Source organism: Podarcis erhardii (assembly GCF_964252035.2).
Source record: "Podarcis erhardii genome assembly, chromosome: 3".
In the NCBI taxonomy this organism is placed as follows: domain Eukaryota; kingdom Metazoa; phylum Chordata; class Lepidosauria; order Squamata; family Lacertidae; genus Podarcis; species Podarcis erhardii.
In genome coordinates this window covers 27,029,738-27,048,844 of record NC_138507.1, presented here as the reverse complement: position 1 = coordinate 27,048,844, position 19,107 = coordinate 27,029,738, and the positions used below count along the sequence as shown (strand labels likewise).

General features: G+C 41.1%; 1 protein-coding gene across 2 annotated transcripts; it reads right to left on the bottom strand.

Moving 5' to 3' along the window:
* Window positions 1–1,975: 1,975 nt before the first annotated feature.
* On the bottom strand, window positions 1,976–15,382 carry ALLC (allantoicase). Of its 2 annotated transcripts, none has more exons than XM_081857297.1 (12): window positions 15,308–15,382; window positions 13,319–13,468; window positions 12,353–12,403; window positions 11,533–11,620; window positions 11,233–11,358; window positions 9,840–9,919; window positions 7,688–7,820; window positions 7,160–7,315; window positions 5,303–5,376; window positions 4,845–4,953; window positions 4,157–4,284; window positions 1,976–2,898 (listed from the first exon to the last, which is right to left on the bottom strand). In XM_081857297.1, exons 2-12 carry the CDS (start codon window positions 13,406–13,408, stop codon window positions 2,746–2,748), a joined length of 1,188 nt encoding a protein of 395 aa, XP_081713423.1. In that variant the 5' UTR covers window positions 13,409–13,468; window positions 15,308–15,382; the 3' UTR covers window positions 1,976–2,745. The 2 variants fall into 2 exon arrangements, with proteins under 2 accessions (XP_081713423.1, XP_081713424.1); XM_081857298.1 differs by lacking the exon at window positions 15,308–15,382 and adding an exon at window positions 14,734–14,879.
* Window positions 15,383–19,107: the final 3,725 nt, after the last annotated feature.

The following is a 19,107-nucleotide window of genomic DNA, read 5'->3' as shown; positions in this document are numbered from 1 at the left end:
CCTCTCCTTGATGCAAACAAAACAAAACCCAAGTTGTGTGTTTCCTGCCTTCGTTGAGAGAACTGAGAAAACAACCGACGAGCCAGCCCTGCTAAATCTGCACAACCTTCTGCAGATCTCTCGGAGCAACGCAAATGCACTTGTGGGAAAGGGAGGGCATTTCAAAATAAGGAGGAAACAGATCTCCCCCCCCCCTTTTTTTTTTTTTCTTTTGCAAGAATCAGCCGGGACCTGATCGTGTGGAAAGCAAGATATTGGAAGGGGAGGCCGGCTCAGGGCGTGACTTTGTGTGAGAGAGGGATACAAGCAAGCAAACGTTTTTTAAGCCTCCCAGTGCAATGCCAAATCGTGTTCATTGCGGCTGACTCCTAGGTAAACGAGCATAGCCGTATCTGAAGAAGTGTGCATGCACATGAAAGCTCATACCAACAACAAACTTAGTTGGTCTCTAAGGTGCTACTGGAAGGATTTTTTTGTTTTGTTTTTTATTACTATTATTTTTGTTTCGATAAGTGCATAAGCTAAACAAGCTATAGTTTAGGGCCCCACTCTCTTGGGGGACCCCAAAAAATTTAAAGAAAAAAAATATCTGGATGTACATTTCCAAAATATAAGATAAAAAACAAATAAAATATACCTACATACATCAACAGTGGCAAATAGCTTTAGATACCTGTTAGGTCCATAAATTACCATTTAGCATATATTCAACACAAAAAACAGCAACAATTTGTTGTCGCCAAAGGACAGCTGGAAGTATAAAGGGCCCCATTACCTTCAGTAGCTTATCAAACCTAAATCCGGCCCTGGGATTCAACTCTGTTTTACCCAGAGTGGGCCAAGCTTAGTCCTATTTATTAATTTCATTGGGTCTACTCTTAAATCAATCCCAGTTCAATACCACACTGAGTATCTAACCATGTTTTTTTTTTTAATATATTAATTTTATTATTACATGTGACTTGGCTCTAAAAGGGGTGTTCTCCCATTCATGGAGCGCTCAGAGAAGCAGGCCTATTTATTTTCATCAAATCTTTTCGTTTATTCTTACTAGAATAAAGGGGTGTTATACATCCGTTTTCCAACCTCCACCGTTTTAGCTCTGGTCGGCAAACTTTTTCAGCAGGTCCACTGTCCCTCAGAACTTGTGGGGGGCAGGACTATATTTTTTTTTGGGGGGGGGGAGGAATGAACGAATTCCTATGCCCCACAAATAACCCAGAGATGCATGTTAAATAAAAGGACACATTCTACTCATGTAAAAACACGCTGATTCCAGGACCATCCGCAGGCTGGATTTAGAAGGTAATTGGGCCGGATCTGGGCCCCGGGCCTTAGTTTGCCTACCCATGTCTGGGGCAAAGTTAACCACAAATAAAGGTGATTGAGTAGGAGATCTCCAAAGCAAAACAAAACAAAACAAAACAAAACAAAACAAAACAAAACAAAACAAACAACCAGAAGCACCAACAAAAGTTAAATACATTTTTTGGGTCAATAGGAAAAGATGGAAGCACAGAATATAAAATATGCAATGTACAAACCAGGAAGGGTAAGTATTCTTTTATTATAACATAATTCAATTTTAGATGGCAAACGAAAAGATAGGCACAACTATCTAAGCAAAAAATAATAATAATGCAAGATTGATTCTTAGCACACAAACTTCAAACATACGGAAACATATTCTTGCACAGATGTTCAATGCAGTTTTGCTCTCTGTTTTGATAATTAATAGTTCCAGAATCTCTCAGCTATTTGTGATCAGCATCACTTAACGTTGCACTCCTAAGCACACTTGCTCAAATTCTTCAATCAAATTAAGCAGGAATAATTCTTATTATTATTTATTATTCCAAGTTAGCATAGAATAAGGCTGTGATAAACGGCATCATATATGAGATCATATTTTGGATATTCCGGACTAATGCAAGCAAAACTGAAAATTAGATTACACATAGGATTATTATTATTATTTAATGAATAGGGCTGGTCCTCACACAAGGCAGAATGAGGGGAAAACCTCAGGTAGGTGATTTTGTGTCCCATTAAATTATTAGTTTTTTTAAATTTTATTCTTATTGCCAGGGATGGAAGAACTGTGATTTTCTGCTTTGGGTACTATTGACATTGACAGGGCAGGGGAGGCCTTTTGCAGTGCCACACACCAGGCAGCAAACTGTCTTGGGTCAGTCCTGGTTATTTATTATTACATTAATATCCCACCTTTCACCTAAGGAGCTCAAGGTGGCAAATGCAGTTCTGCCGCTTCCCTGTTTTATCCTCACAACAACCCTGTGAGGCAAGAAACTAAGAGTATCTGACTGGCCCAGGGTCAACTTGTAGGCTTTATGGCTGTGTGCAGATTTGAATTCGGGTCTCACAAATCCTAGTCCAACACTCTAAACAATATAACTGGCTTGATATGTAACTGCGCTTTAAAAAACAAAAACAAAACCTTTCTACCTTATGTGCTCTATCTGTCCGACAGCTGCATTCATTGCCTCTTAACATTGTTTAATAAATAATACCATTTTCCAAATCCGATAACCTGTTAGCAAATATATATGTAAATTATTCATTCAGCTACAGAAATGATGTTATTGTACAACCGTAACAAATTGTTGCATTTGAACCAATGATGTGGAAAACTGTATAATTCAATGAATGCAGATAGATGAATTGTATTCGGGCTTGTATTAACCATGAGTGAAATTCTGCAGAGCCTTTTTCCTGAGAACATTTTTACTTCCTCATGTCTGGCAGGGCCCGTGGAAATCCCCAGAGACGCATCCTACTTACACCTCCATCAGGAGCAAAAGTAAGTTTCACATGAGTAAACACATCCAGCATCTTTATGGCAGTACCATCAAAAAAATGTCTCGTATGAGGTTTAAGCTGGGGGAGAAAGAAGACAATAAATTTGGTAATAGTAATAGTAGTTGCAGACAAGATTCTCATTCCAATCTTATATTTTTTGTCTAGTTGTGTGTCGAGGTTCCCCACCCACCCCCTAAATAAATCTAAATTCATACAGAACTTTTGTTTAAGATTTTTGGCATATTTTTGGCCACAACTATATTAAAATACAGTGGTACCTCGTGTTAAGTACTTAATTCGTTCTGGAGGTCTGTTCTTAACCTGAAACTGTTCTTAACCTGAAGCACCACTTTAGCTAATGGGGCCTGCCGCTGCTGCCACGCCACCGGAGCACAATTTCTGTTCTCATCCTGAAGCAGAGTTCTTAACCTGAGGTAATATTTCTGGGTTAGCGGAGTCTGTAACCTGAAGCGTCTGTAACCTGAAGCATATGTAACCCGAGGTACCACTGTACATAAATGTGAATGGTTGCGTAGGCATTGGTTCCAACTATCTGTCCCCGTCCAGGGACAGAACTGACTTCCGGATTCCAGCGAAAGCCAGTAAAGGAAAACAATATCGGGGAGAGAATGGAGCTGGGAACCAGACCCTCACCTCTCCCCACATGCTCCCAGGGGCTTGGGCGGCCCAAGCCCCAGACTAGGAATTTGGATGAAAGCATGGCAAGCCCTTCCGGAATTCCCTTGCAGCAGCAGCATTGGAGGGGCAGGCACTGCCAACCACATCCCCTCCACCAACCAAAAATTAACCAATTCCTAACCGCAACCTTACGAGTTGTGACGATTTGCTACGCAGTAGGCGAAAACCAAATAGTACCAGCCAATCTGCCAAATGGACAAAATTCCTACCGGGTCCCTGCCCCAAAAGCAGATGACCCCATGACAGGCATAGCAATTTCAAACGCAACAACCCTAAATTAGGAAGGGTGGGCGGGCGATCCGATGCATGCAGCAAAAGAGACTGAAAAAGGCTACATGCCAAGAATACATAACCTTCGGGCCAACCCTCTAAATGGTAGCATCAAAATCCCCCCAACAACCCAAATTGGCCCAATCACAGTCATGGCCATCCAAATGGTCCTGCCCAGCAACCAAGAGGGGGTGTCCTGTTAGACCCCACCACAACACGTGCTCTCCATGAAGGAGAATACGCTTTGTGGGTGTTGTATTTTTGTGGCTTTTGTTTTTCTGGAACTCATAATTGCTTTTTGTAAAGTGCTTCCCACCCATAATATAGATATATTCATATTCAGTTGATCTAGAGATTCAAAGCTGACCTTTGTTGCAGGTACCAGTGTGTTCCATTTTGGACCTTGCTTCAAAGTCCACTTTTGTGCATTATATTCATTTTCTTCTTCTGTATTCAAAATACAGGCCTCAAGTTTAAACGTATCTGGAAAGTTTCCTAGTAGTAAAATAAAATAATTGAATGTGATATACTAATAGTTCCTTCCAAATAAATTAGGGCTGCAATCTTATATACACTTACCCAGGAAGAAGTCCCATTCAACTCAGTAAGTATTACTTCTGAGTAAAGAGATATATGGTTGCATTTTAAGATTGGAACCCTATGCACACTTGCTGAGGTAAAACTCCACTGAATTCAGTGATAAGAGGCCCCCCCCCCAAAAAAATAAACATGCTTAGGATCATACTGCACAGATTATATAGTAGTACCCTGTGGCATTTTCAAAGGTGAAATATGAATATTACCCACTACAGCCTGCTTCTTAAAACATCTGCCTGACTCTTACAGCTTGAAAGGAGGGACAAAATTTTAAAACATTCATTATGCTCGATTTAGTATAACAAAATCTGCTGAATTTTAACAAAATCTTCCATATCTATCTATCTATCTGTTTGGACCAAAATCTTTGGAAACACATTGAATAGTAGTAAACTTTTCACAGAGTTATTTAGGTAAAGAGGGTTTGACATAAGACTAACATAACAAGAAATTTGTACCTTTAAAGTGACTGGTGTCTATTTCTATGTGCGTTATAACACCTGAATGTCCCAATCGAAAGACTGCCCATTCACTTCCTGGTACAAGTAAGATCCCTTTGTCACCAAGCTGGAATTAAAAGGAAGACTCTTTTTTTTAGTGGTTGATTCCCCCTCGTAATCCACTCATATATTAATATCCATTTGTGGGGGATTCCAATACGCAGCAGTTTCCATGTTAGCTCCTTCGCTCAAAAAACTGCATTTTGTCTGGAAACGTATTGTTTCAATATACTGTTGTTTGTGTTTCTTGTTGTGGGAGGCATCATAAAGATCAATAAAACACTTTAATGACAAGAAATAGCTGAAGAATACTGAAAATCTTACATTCATTGCAGCTTCTAAAGATCAGTATTCTTCCATGTATGAATTATGTTTAGGAATTGGATAGGAGTTGTTATAAATAATTTGTTTCTTACCTTTAAAATGGGTGGCCTTTGCAGACTTCTGCCTGTTTCCCATCCATCTTTCATGGACTTTGCTCTTCCTGGTCCTAACCAGTCACCAAAACAAAAGAGTAGAGACACTATATAGAGAGAATAACTCAAAAGTCTTAACTATGAATCACCTTATTCCTCAATTTTATATGTTCTAAAGTGATTTTTTTCTGAATTTAGTAGGGCTATCTATTGATGAGATAAACCTCAGCTAATTAACTGTAAATAATGTAATTGGTCACTTAATGATGATTTCTTAATTAAATTTCTTTAACAATAAAACAACAGTTTCCAAGGGGGAAAAATGCTTTAGCCAGGTTCCAAAGAACCACACAATTAGTTCTGCATACCCAATAGGGATTTGGACTTGTACATATTAAACATTAATTCGAGTGAAGTTTCAAAATGAGTTTCTGATATGGCATATCGATCTGCTGTTCAAATACAAGGGTGTCAAATTTTTCATTAAGCACATTCCTGTGCTTATGGGTTCCCTAATTAATAAGTGGCATTGTCAGGGAACTGCCATCGGAGCCAGAGGGAGAGGGAGGGCTCCAGAGGGATTCCGGAGAGCGTACCGGGAGGGAGAGAAGCAGCCCATCTTCTGGGGAAGGAAATCAGCGTAACACTAGTGGAGAAGGGGGGCAGATGGGGGAATTGGCGAGGTGGCTCCATGACTCTTCGCCAGAGACCAGCGGGGAGAGCACGGGTCCTCCGCTGCCCACACCCTCCCTGTGCAGAAGGCTTCCGCGCAGGGAGAGTAGGCGGAGACTAGGCATCAAAGAGCTTCTTTGCTGGAAGAAGTTCAAGAAACGCCCACTGATGGATTCTGCCAGCGATTGAGACAGCCACGGGTGAGTGGTTGTCCGGACAGAAAGGGTTCACCCAGGTAACTCAGCCAAGCGTGGCGCCGACTTACGCACGAGCAACCCCTAGAACCATTGCAGGCATGTTTGTAGCTGACAAAACCGTTTTCAATTAATTAATCAAACTAATTCAATAACTAAATATTGCAACCCAGAATTTAGTGTTCATGGTAGATCACATTTGATTTGCATCCATATTGCAGATATATATTAATACCTTATTTAGCTGGGTCTTTCTAATAAATCCTTCATCTAGACATGATGTTTACTCTGTTCATATATATATATATATATATATATATATACCTTCATTTTCCATGACCATGTGTTTGGAATTCTGCTATAAATAGCAAAGGAGGCTGAAGATTTATAACTGCCAGGCAAAAAGCTGTCTTGGGAAACAAGAGGAATCCAAGAACGGGCTGTTTAGGGGAACCAATACTGTGTTAAAGACTAGTGGTTCTCTGTTCCCCTGTTTTGTAATAAGTCTTGGAAAAAAGAAATACCAGAAATTACATTCTCCTCAGAAGGAAGCTGTGTGAACCACTACCCACTGCAATTTCCTGATGCTAGGGGAAATGAGTATGAAAAAATATATCTGAAAAATTATATCCAAAATTCTCTGCCTTGCTCTGCCCATTCATCTATTGCACCTATAAACTGGAGAAACTATTTTCAGCTGGGCAAAATATCATGCTTAACCAATGTCATTGGACTCTCAGCTAAAACAGAATGGAATTCACCAAACACTACTGCTTGCACCATGCCTGTTTATTTCACCTGGGTTTACTGAGCATACATGCCATTAATGGGCGTAGTATTTTATGGATTATTCCCATAAACAACAATTGTGAGGGATTGTTTAGCGGTTCACTAAAAAGTTGACAGCTTAATTTCACGAAAACATCATGCTCACACTGCATTACATGAAACCAAATCAGTGGCTATAAACAAAGCCTGGTGTGATTCTTACCTAAAATATTCCCAGGATGGCCTAACTGAGCATCACTGTATCCAACACAGACACCTCCGTTCACCATTGCCACCAAATCACTCAAGTGGTTCAGGCCAGAGAGTGGCCATTCTCTCTGCATTGTACCGTGCACTTTTAAACGTGCAATTCCACCATCTGGGAAGGGGAAAGCGTTTTAATTCTGGTTTCACGCCAGAAGAAAAGGATGCACATATTTTGATTAGAGAAAATAATGCATATGCACATTTCTATATTTTTAGTAGTTACATTTTACAATAATATACGACGAATATAACTTAATATATGCTATGATGATTGTTAAGGGAGAGACAGAAATAACAAGGAAAGAATGCAAGCAAATGGTGTTACATATACAGCTGTGGTGCAGCTCCATCGCTGTGGTTCTCCAGATGTTCATTGTCTCCCAACTCCCATCAGTACCAGCCAGCATGGCCAATAGTCAGGGATAACTGGACTTGCCACTCAGCAACAAGGTCACAAGTTCCTTTCCTCTGACAGGGATCTTACCTGGATATATGTTGAGTCTTAAGTGTGTCCATTTTTGCTTCGAAGTTGCGACAAAATAGTTGTGGGCAGCATCAAGGTTTCCTGATTTTATCTTTGAGATGGGAACTAAGGAAGTCCATTCATCTGACCTCATCTAAAAATAAATATTCATTAGCTGGTTAACTTTCAAGGAAATTATAACTTTACTTAGATTTCTTTTTAATACACCTGAGCTGGTATAGAGGTGGCCCCATGCCCATAATAAGACTACCTTTAAAATATTTAGGGTGCTTACGTAACTCAGATGTAAAACTTTTGAAATGCGCAGTGCCACTAAAACTGGCCTCTTTAATGCAAGCTTAAAGGTAAAGTTAAAGGGACCCCTGACCGTTAGGTCCAGTCGGGGACGACACTGGGGTTGCGGCGCTCATCTTGCTTTATTGGCCGAGGGAGCCGGCATACAGCTTCCGGGTCATGTGGCCAGCATGACTAAGCTGCTTCTGGCAAACCAGAGCAGTGCACGGAAATGCCATTTACCTTCCCGACGGAGAGGTACCTATTTATCTACTTGCACTTTGATGTGCTTTCGAGCAAGCTTAGTAGGTGACTAATGTTACAAACTTGTAGATAGGTGTGATCTGGTAAACCAGCCATTCATAGCACAACCCCATAGGCCACTTGTGGTCCCCATCGTGTTTACTTGTTTACTCCAGGGAAATTCCAAATACCCGTTGTTTATAGCCATTTGACAAGTATAGAAATATCTAAGATCTACCTAAGTGCATCAAAAGCAGGAGCGGTGATAGGAGAATGTTTTCATCACAATTCACATGCTCTCTTTTATGTATTCTGTGCATAGTGAGAAATGTTGCTGGACTCCCCTGCATTGCTCTCTGTGTTAGCCCCACCACTGATATCCACAGATTGAAGCAGAGCCTTTGCACATACAACAATTGTATGCACATAGGCTTATACGCTATCACAAACTCTTGTATATTCCCCTTTACAAATGTTGCATTAATTAAAAAATGGCATAGTGTTATGTGTGAACCCAGGCCAGCAGCTTTAACAATGGTTTGTTTACTGCCAACAATCTGAATCTATGGTTTGTTGGTGGCTTACTAACCTTGGTTTGTTTTAACTATGGCTTGGTGATATGTAGGGACCCATCACCCTTCCTTAACCTTGGCTTGTTTGGCACTCCAGGCGCTCACTGAATTATAAAAGCCATGAGGCAAGAGCAGCTAGAAAACAGCCCAAACTTTGGAGAAACAAGCCATGAAGAAGAAGAAGAAGAAGAAGAGGAGGAGGAGGAGGAGGAGGAGGAGGAGTTTGTATTTGATATCCCGCTTTATCACTATCCTAAGGAGTCTCAAAGCGGCTAACATTCTCCTTTCTCTTCCTCCCCCACAACAAACACTCTGTGAGGTGAGTGAGGCTGAAAGACTTCAGAGAAGTGTGACTAGCCCAAGGTCACCCAGCAGCTGCAGGTGGAGGAGCGGAGACACAAACCCGGTTCACCAGATTACAAGTCTACTGCTCTTAACCACTACACCACACTGGCTCTCTTTGGAGAAACAAGCCATGGCTTGTTTGGTGGTCTGGGATAACTCATAGTTAACTTGTGGTTTAACAACTCATTTCTTATCATTATTTGTAAAGTAGGCTTTAGAGATTAGAGCTGCAGAGAGAGCTGTGGGTAAATAAATTGAGAAAGAGGGGATATGTGGGAGATGGTTCAGAGAAGCAGAAGGTAGTATAGAGTTAAGAAGCATAATAGGCCTTTATCACCATTGGTTGCTGCTAGTCACTCCCTATATGTGGCATCTGCATGGTGCAGCCTATCCCCTTTCCCCGCCTTCATATTTTGCAGATGCCAAGAGGCAATTTCATTGGGACACGGGTGGTGCTGTGGTCTAAACCACTGAGCCTAGGGCTTGCCGATCAGAAAGTCAGTGGTTCGAATCCCCGTGACGGGGTGAGCTCCCATTGCTCGGTCCCAGCTCCTGCCAACCTAGCAGTTCGAAAGCACGCCAGTGCAAGTAGATAAATAGGTACTGCTCCACACTAATAGGCGGTGAAGGTAGTCTAAAATAATGTGCCTTAACATTTTGATAAAACACAGTAATTTTAGTGTTATCTGGTGCTTTTCCTACACAGGCATCCCAGTTACCTCCTTGACAATCCTCAGCTCTTCATCCGAAGCGGCTGTTCCTATTCTGTTCCCTCTTGCTGGCAGCGCTGGTACCTCCTCTGCAAAGACAATATGCCCAACAGAAATTTAAGTAGATAATATGGGCATAATCAAAACCTCTTCCACATCCACTTCCGAAAAGCTAATTGTTTAGATTCACTATTTTATCTCGTAAAATATTATATTAGCAACAGGGTATCTACTGTAGGGCAAAGGGGGCAGGGGTCCTTTGGGGAGACTAAAGAGCAAACTAAACATGACCTTGAACACCACGTGCAGAAACATGAAAAAATGAAAAGCTGCTGATATGTGAGAGACAAACCCCCTTCCATCATTGCCAACACGACCATTGCCGTTTACTACATTGATATTGTTGGGGTAAAGAAAGCTTCTGTCAGGATGTCCCTGTGATGCAGATGAGGTTGGGATTAGCACAATGTAGCAGCACGTGGGATGAATGCATCATAATCAGTGCACACTCTCCTAGTCACATTTGTGCCATTTCAGACATTAAATCATAGAATTGTATGGTGGGAAGGGACCATCTAGCCAATCCTCTACAATGCAGAAATCTTTTTGCCCGACGTGGTGCTCGAACCCACAACTCTGAGATTAATAATCTCATGCTCTACCAACTGAGATATCTGGATACCCTTGCTGTTCATTTATAGTCAGCATAGCTCTGTGCCAGTAACTATCCACATAGAAGATTAGAAACAAGCAGAGTCATGAATGGTGAAACATTACTATGGCTTTTTGATCTCCAGCGCCTGTATTAGCCCCTAGATATCCTGTGCCTGGTAGCTAAACCTGAAAAAGTCTCCTTCACACTTTCCCAATAGCCAAGCCCTCCTGCTGAGGGTCCATGTTGGGCTTCCCTTGCCCCCTCCATGACTTTTCGTAACCTCTAGCCCAGGCAAAGGCAAACTCGACCCTCCAGATGTTTTGGGACTACAATTCCCATCATCCCTGACCACTGGTCCTGTCAGCTAGGGATCATGGGAGTTGTAGTCCCAAAACATCTGGAGGGCCAAGGTTGCCTATGCCTGCTCTAGCCCTAGGCATAGCTGTCAACCTTCCCCTTTTTTGCGGGAAATTCCCATATTCCAGCACTGCTTCCCGCTGCTATCCTGGATTGTTAGATAACCCGTAGACTGTCCCCGGGACAGGTGAGGCTGCTGATCCCTTATTTTCAAATCTGAAAGTTGACAGCTATGGCCCTAGGCCTTGAAGAAAAGTATGGTCTCTCTCAATGATGCTCATCTCCCACTGGGTTTCAGGCAACGTGACTAGGATCCCTTTCCTGTCACCTTTCCGTGTTCTGATACAGCATAATCAGAACCTCTACAATGTTCCTGAGATCTTAACTTACCTGGCTTCAAGCAAGCAGCTTGGATTGATATCTGAGGAGCGCAGTTTCCAGCAAAGTAAGATGTGTCTGCCTCAAACCCATAAATCGTACCTGGCACCCCCAGTTGAATGATGCACCAATCATGACCTAAGAGGCAAAGGAAGAACCTTTAAATTGCAACACCCAACCAAAGTTAATATATGTAGATTTAGGAAATTTTCCATCCTATTTATTTACAAGATTCCTTACCATAATCTCAGAAATTCTCTCAGAAAAGAAAAGTCTTCTAAAAATAAATAAATGTCGGTTCAGCTGTTTTACCTGGAATGCGCTTCCTCCTGGTTTCCCATCCATCCCTCCACTTCCCAAACTCAGTGAATAGGTCTGCATGATATGCTGGTCTTTGTTTCTAAACAAACATATATAAAAAAGATCAAGGTAGTGCTTGCATTATGCCCTTCATTTTAATAAGGTTTAAAGCTGACAGAATGTTTATATGTTTATAGTAGGTGCTTCAGAATGCCTTGATTCGGGGGTTTTGTGTTCGTTATGTGAAATGAACCAAATTAAAAGTAAACTGGGCAAGAGGAGGGCTAGTGGGCTGGCTAGACGCCTGTGTCCATTCCCTTGAGATTGGTGTCAGTCTGAAAAAGGCCTAGCACATGAACAGCAGCTACCATATAGTGGTGCCATTGAGGACGGAATTCAATTCAGAAATGTGGTGGGCTACAACCCCAAATGAAGCAGAGCTAGTTTATAAGGGGAGCCCTTGTAATGTAAGGCCATTTGAAATAAGTGATGTTGCACACCAGTACCACCTAAGAGACACTCTTCCATGTACAGTCATTAAGGCCAGAGTCTGAAAATATCTAACTACTGTATATTATCACTACCACAATTGGCCAAATGCTTATTCTTATACAAAGGAAAGGAAACTCTGTAGTGTGTGGCCCCCCCAAAAAAACTTTTCACAGCTTGGAAAAGGCAATTGTGCAACAATACCTTAAGCGTTAGAATGTTAATTGGCCTTTATTTATCTATTAAATTTATATACCACCCTTCATCAGTGGATCGCAGTGGCCTTTATCACCAGAATACATCTGCAATCCAAAGAAGAGCCATATAGATATTGCATACCTACCTTTAAGAGATTTTCTGCAGGAGCAAAAAAGTCATCCGTTGCAAATAAAACCTTTACAAAATAAAAAAGAAGCATGAATTACAGCTGCAATTTACATGTAACTACTAATTTTATTTTACATGCAACATTGGAAATCTCTCTTTGAGATTAGGCAGGCTGGTATGAGGGACAGGGCCTTCTCAGTGATGGCCCCCCAAGTTATGGAATTCCTTTCCCTGAGACATACTATCAGCCCTCACCTTGGTTTTTTATGTGAGCTCTAAAACTGCATTTGTTCACAATGACTTTTAGTGCCCGGGGGGGGGGGGTCAATGAGTAGTGAATTCTGTTTTTTAATCTTTACCAGAATGGCTTGCTGGATACATTGGATATCTTGAAATGAATCAAATGCTACAGATGAATTATTATTATCATTATTATTATTATTGCTATTATACTTATCGTGTTCTATATTTGATATGGTTTTAAATTGCTTAAGGTGCTGTAGGATGATATCCAATTGCACGAGTTTGCTCACGCCACATAACACAAAAAGCAAATCCAATGGGTGTCTTGTATGTGAGAAAGAGGCTACACAAATCCTAGTTCAACTGCTATTATTATAGCCTCAATAACACTTAAACTTGTGCACCTGTGATACCATTTGCACAAGAACATCAACATTACACTTGAAAGTGTGCAATTGTGTTTGTAGCCCTGCAGGAAGGAGCTGCTTTTGATTTAATATTTTATGCAGCACTTTTATTTGAAAATGTTATCAAAATTAATTATGGAAATCTATTGTTTTTTACCAAAATATTTTCAAACAGACAAACACATCTTGGCATCCTAATAATTAGGATAACAACTTTATAGCTCTAGAAGTTAGATTTTTTAAAAAAAAAAAATTCAAAATCCCTGCACAAAAGCTAAACATCATCTACTTTTATGAACCTCTCTTGTTTCGGTGAATTTCTTTGAATTTACCTTCCCTCCTACAGATTCACATCCCAAGTCATTCAAATGCAGGAAGTCAGGTAAAACATTGCCTTTTTTTTCAGAGAGATGAACGGTCATCTTTCTTCAAAAGATCACACTGAAATTTTTTGTTGTTGTTGTTAAAAAGATATTACTCTTCTAAAAGGGAAGAGAAATAAAGTAAATCAAAAACCCCCACCTTATCACATTAAGCTCCCCCTTTCTTAAAAGCAAACTTGTAATTTGATTAAATAAATAATAGTGATCAAATAAATAACTCCAGAATTTACTGGCTGGAGGAACACAAGGCTACTACAGGTACGGATATTTTCTCAGTACAGGCACAACCCACAATTTGTGTGGAAAGGAAAGCAGCATACTCACTCGCTCATAACAGCGATATGCGACCAAAAGGAGCAGGCAAACGCTGGATCAAACAGCAACTACACCACTATAAATGGTAAATGCAGAATGGCCCCATGTGGCTGGCGTTCTGGAGTTCCCTTTTAGCTGTGGCCATTAGAACTGAAGTATCATTTCACCTCATGGATTTAAATCTTCTTTGAAACCCATTTAAGCCAGTGGGCTGTGTCGCCATATCTTGTGGCAGCAAATTCTGTACATTTATTGTAATTTAACAGCAGTTCTGAATCTATGGCACACTGGTTTAAAGGGTGACGCCCTACTTTCTAGGTTTAAAAGAGAGGGAGAACAGTATTTTCTCTACCTACTTCGTCAAAACCATGTGTAATGTTCTAAAATTCTATTCATGATCATCTATTTGTTGCCTTTTAAGAAAAGGCTTTCCTCCTATGAAAGAAATTCTAACATTTGCTCATTGGGTTTGCCCTTTTCTGCACCGTTTCCAGCTCAATTATATTTAATTTAAGTGTGCCCAGCATTCCACAATTTGGCAACTCAATAGATTTATATAAATGTCTTCCGATGCTGGCAGTTTTATTTTTAATCCCTTTCCTAATGATCCCAAGTATGGAATTTCCCTTTTTCACAGCTTTCTTACATCCCATCAGTGTATATATGAAGTTGGAAATCGTTCCCCCTAATGAGTGCTACGTACTTACTGGCACTGAATCTTGTTTGCCATTTTGTTGCCCAATTATTCAGTTTGGAGAAATTATGTTGGATCTCTTTCCTTGAGTATTCACCTGAATAATCAAGTGTCATCTGCAAATTGGCTACCTCACTGTTCACTCTTTACCCCCAACTCATTTTTGGATGTTAAATAAAAACACTGGTCCACATCCACAATACAGATCCTTGTACTGTTCATTGTCTACTTGCCTCCATTTTGAAACAAGTTTATTCCTTCCATCTGCTTTATGTTTAGCCAGTTACTGAACTAAAACGGACCAGCCCTATTTACCATATTTGCTAGGTTTAGCCTGCAACCCAACCCCACTTACCTGGGAGTAAGCGCCTCAGAATTCAATAGGACTTACTTCTGAGAAGATATTATTACTGTTTCAGAGTTACTCATGAGTCTTTTGTCAGTATCTTTTTTCGAAGTCCAAGCATATTATGTTTATATACTTGGACGTCCTCCTGACCAAGTGGAACTGCTGAAAGGTTGCAATTTCTTTTTTGTAAAAACAGTTAAAAGATTACTTTTATTCAGTTATTAATATAAAACCATGCTGATTTTTGTTTTTAATTACAAGGCTGCAAATAAGATGTGTTTAATTGTGCTACCATAATTATTTCAATGCAGAGCAATGGCAGTTCAGTTGTAAAAGCTAGTGCTATATATTCTAATAACTATATGCTAATCAGTTACAGGTAAAATAGCCAAGTTGTGTCGTCTTGGCACAGTAGCAAAAATGGGAACAAAATAGTTAAATTATACTGAATTGAAACTTTGCACAGTTCACTGAAAAACATGAAATATGGACATTCCTGTGGATATTTTTAAATAATTCAGTCTAAAATATATTTGCCATAACATCTTAAGAGAAATGAATAAAAATCAATTAGTCTTACTCTATTAGTAGTTTTGGTCCACGACAGCCGTAAATAATCTGCACTGTGAAGAGACTAGTGTTTCAAACGGATTGGTGGACAATCCCCAATAAGCAGGTTACACAACCAGTAGACAATCATTAGACTATATTGATTCTGTAAAGGATCTATGTAAACGCCCACCCCCTTCCTCAAACAAACATACAAAAAGAATGTGCAGTCTCTTTATGAATCTAAAATATTTTTTTTACTTAAGCAGCGTATTTTAAATTAACCTCGCAAATTGCACGAAGCATGGTGTTTTTGACACATTTTAAACTCATATTTTCTACCACGATCCTGGCCTTCACAAACTTTGCTCCTGGAACCATTCCTGGAATGGAAGGTCTCTTTTGCAGTATTAGCAGCACAACAGCCAGAGGATGATCATTCTCATGTAGCGTGGACTTGCCTTGGCAGAAAGCCTGTAGTAATACTGCGTGAGTGTATATATGAACAACATATCCCATCTGCTGAAACAGGAGGCTTGGGTGGTTTTTCTCCTAATAGCAAATTGACAGCATCAGAAGCTGGTCAGTTGCCAGGTCCCTAAGACCATCAGCACTGCAAATGGTTCCCCGCATGCTCCCATTCAGTTTGCAACGAGCAATCCCTCTTGATTTGCTGCGCTCTTCCTTATTTCTTCCAAGATTTATCCAAGGTTCTTTGAATTTATTAATGTTATATTATATATATTTTTATTTATTCCGAGTTTGCCTCTAAAGCAGACAGCTTTTTTTAAAAAAAGGCTGGGGCAGGGGGGGAGAGACTTACGTTTTACTGACATAAAACCAAAAATTGTCCAGGAGCTATGAAAAGAGAAGTCTTCATACTTCTATTTTCTCTTCTCTATTCACATGTGCCTATAAAATTTAATTGCATGTTTAAAAAAATCCGGAAATAAATAAAATGAAAAATTTAACACAAACAAAATTCCATCAGAAGCTAGCTAAGAGCCATTAAAGGTAAAATCCAACCACTTGATGAAATACGAAATATTAAGTCAATTATATCCTCCACTGCCTGTTTTAAATGAAAAATGGCTAAACTAAACAGCTTATCGTATTGCATTTCTTTTTCATTCCTCTTTTCAAGGCAACACCTATGCATAATAATGGGCTTATTTAATTCTGCTCCTTCCTGCTGAGTGTTTGCCTTTAATTCATCCTTATTTTTATGGCATCCTCCTCAGTAATAAGCCATGCATAGGTACTCTCTATCGTGCGCCAACAGATCTCCTGAACTGCCGCAACGGGTACAAATGGGCTCCTAAATCTATTTTATATTATATTAAAACTAATTTCCAAATATTAGTTTAGTGTTAACTGTGATTTTTTGGGAGGTGACTCTTGGCTTTACTTCAATTCTTTAAACCTGCCAAAGGTCTTCCAGAACTGTTTTAGGGTGACATCTTGCAAAGGAGCCAGTGTGGTGAATCCAGAGACAAATAAGCTCTCATGAAAAAGGGTTTTCCTGACTCCCTCTGCCCATTATATCCACTGCCACTCGAATGGTGTGGAATGAGGTGGAGTAGGGGCCTATGCCGAACGAATTCAGAGGGACCAGGCTTGCGCAAGTGGAAGTGCTTTTCTGCCAACGGAGGACATCTCTGAATCCAAGCCCGTTACCTGAATTTGGTTATTCTGCCTGCACCCAGAAGCTTGGGGCGCGCTGAGCTCAGCACACCCCAAGCTTCGGGCTTCGTGCAGCTCTCCGCTAGCCGTGGGAGAGCTGCGCGACTTCACGCAACTCTCCCATGGCTAGCGGATAGCAGCCTGTTCTGGGGGCTGGGGTCGGGGGAAGCTCGGGCTTCCCCCGCCCCAGCCCCGCACCTGGGGGGGAATAAATTTTTTTTCTTTATTTCCCCCCCAAAAAACCTAGGTACGTCCTATGGGCCGGTGCGCCCTATGGGGCGAAAAATACGGTACTGGCCAGACAGACAGCATAATGCATTAGCAGCCAGTCCAAGTGGTACTTACAATGTGAAAAACAGTGACACAAGGCTAACACCACATTTCAGATCAGTGTTCCGGCTGCCTTGTGTGCAAAATAGCAAACTCAAAGCAACTGTTTCCAGTACGGCACTAGAGGGCAGCATGGTAACGCAGAGATGATTAAACTGCATGCTGGACAAAAATGATTAAGTCAGGGCTGGCACTGCTGACATGTTTGTAGCATATAAGACAGATGTGTTGTGACAACATTATAGTCTCTATGGGGGTGGGAGCAGGGACACACAGGGACACATAGTACTGGTGTGCTGGGAAGACGCAATTGGCTACAGAGCCGTGGTGCGTGTCCACCACCATGTATCCACATCTCACTTTGAAACACGGTGGTTTGCATTGCACAGGCATTGCTAGAAAACCCTCTGCCATATAACTTCTAAAGGAACGTTTTTTCAGTAGTGCATTATCTCTTGGAATGTTATCAAAGCTTTTCTAGACCAATGGTTCTCAAAAGCGTGTTGCAAGCTGCATTGATGTGGCAGAGGAAGGTAGCAAACGTTCAGGGGCAATCAAAGAAACTTTTGCTGTATTTTTCGCTCCATAAGATGCACCTGACCATAAGGCGCACCTAGCTTTTAAAGGGGGAATGCAAGAAAAAAAAATATTATTTAAAGGGAGCACTGAGCAGAGCCTGTATGCATCCCAGGCTCTGCTCAGTGCTCCCTTTCATGAGCTGCATGGAGCATGTGTGCGGCGCTTGCAGGCTTTTCCCCGAGGAGGGAGAAGCCCCCAAGAGCCATACATACACTCTGCGCAGCTCTTTAAAGGGAGCGCGGCTCTTGGGGGGGTTTGCAGGAGGTGGGGGAAGTGAGAGAGCCGCGCTCTGTCCCTTCCCCCACCTCCTGCAAAAGCCACAGGTAGCCACACGAAGCCTCCGCAGGGCAGCGAGATGAAAGCTCCCCGCTGCCCTGCGGAGGCTTCATGTGGCTAAGCCAGAAGCTAGACCAGCGAGAGGGACCGCTGCGCAGCGCTGCCTCTCGCTGTTCTGGCTTCTGGCTTAGCCCACGAAGCCTGCATTCGCTCCATAAGACGCACACACATTTCCATTTACTTTTTAGGATAGGAGGGGGAAAGTGCGTCTTATAGAGCAAAAAATACGATGAACATTTTAGTGTAGTGTAGTATCAAAATATTTTTTATTTATTTGCAGAAAAATGGGTAGATATCTTTTCTGACAGATATGAAAGATCAGAAAAAGAAAGGCTTCTTTGTGTTTATGAAGAGCTGAGACCTAATATAAATTAATTACCCAGCAAAATCAAGTTCATATCTCTCATTGATCTTATATACATTCTTAAGGTATGCATGTAAGAAGCCAGTCAGATGGGTGGGGTACAAATGTTGTTGTTGTTGTCTGCTGTTGTTGTTGGGAGTGATGATTTCTTATGTTGCTGCATTGTTTTAAATTTTCTGGGTGTCCCATGATTATATGACAAAGTAGTTGTGCTCTACATTATAAATCAAGTGACTGCTAGGAGTTGTTCCTTTTTGTTTTCCATTGTGCTTCTTGTCAATTAAAAACTTGTTGTGGCACGAGCAAATGTTTATTCTGAAAGCGTGGCCCAGAGAAAAAAGTTTGAGAACTGCTGGTCTACTAGACAAACACATTTCAGACATGGCAACCTATGCACAGTGATGAACACTGCACCTCTCTAGAGGGTTGGGGTGCAACACAGGGGTGTTGAAACACCCAAAATTGGCAGGGTGGGTGAGTCCGCAGATAACTTCCTGGAAGCAGTGAGAACTTCCTCCCATTAATTTCTTCAGTTTAAC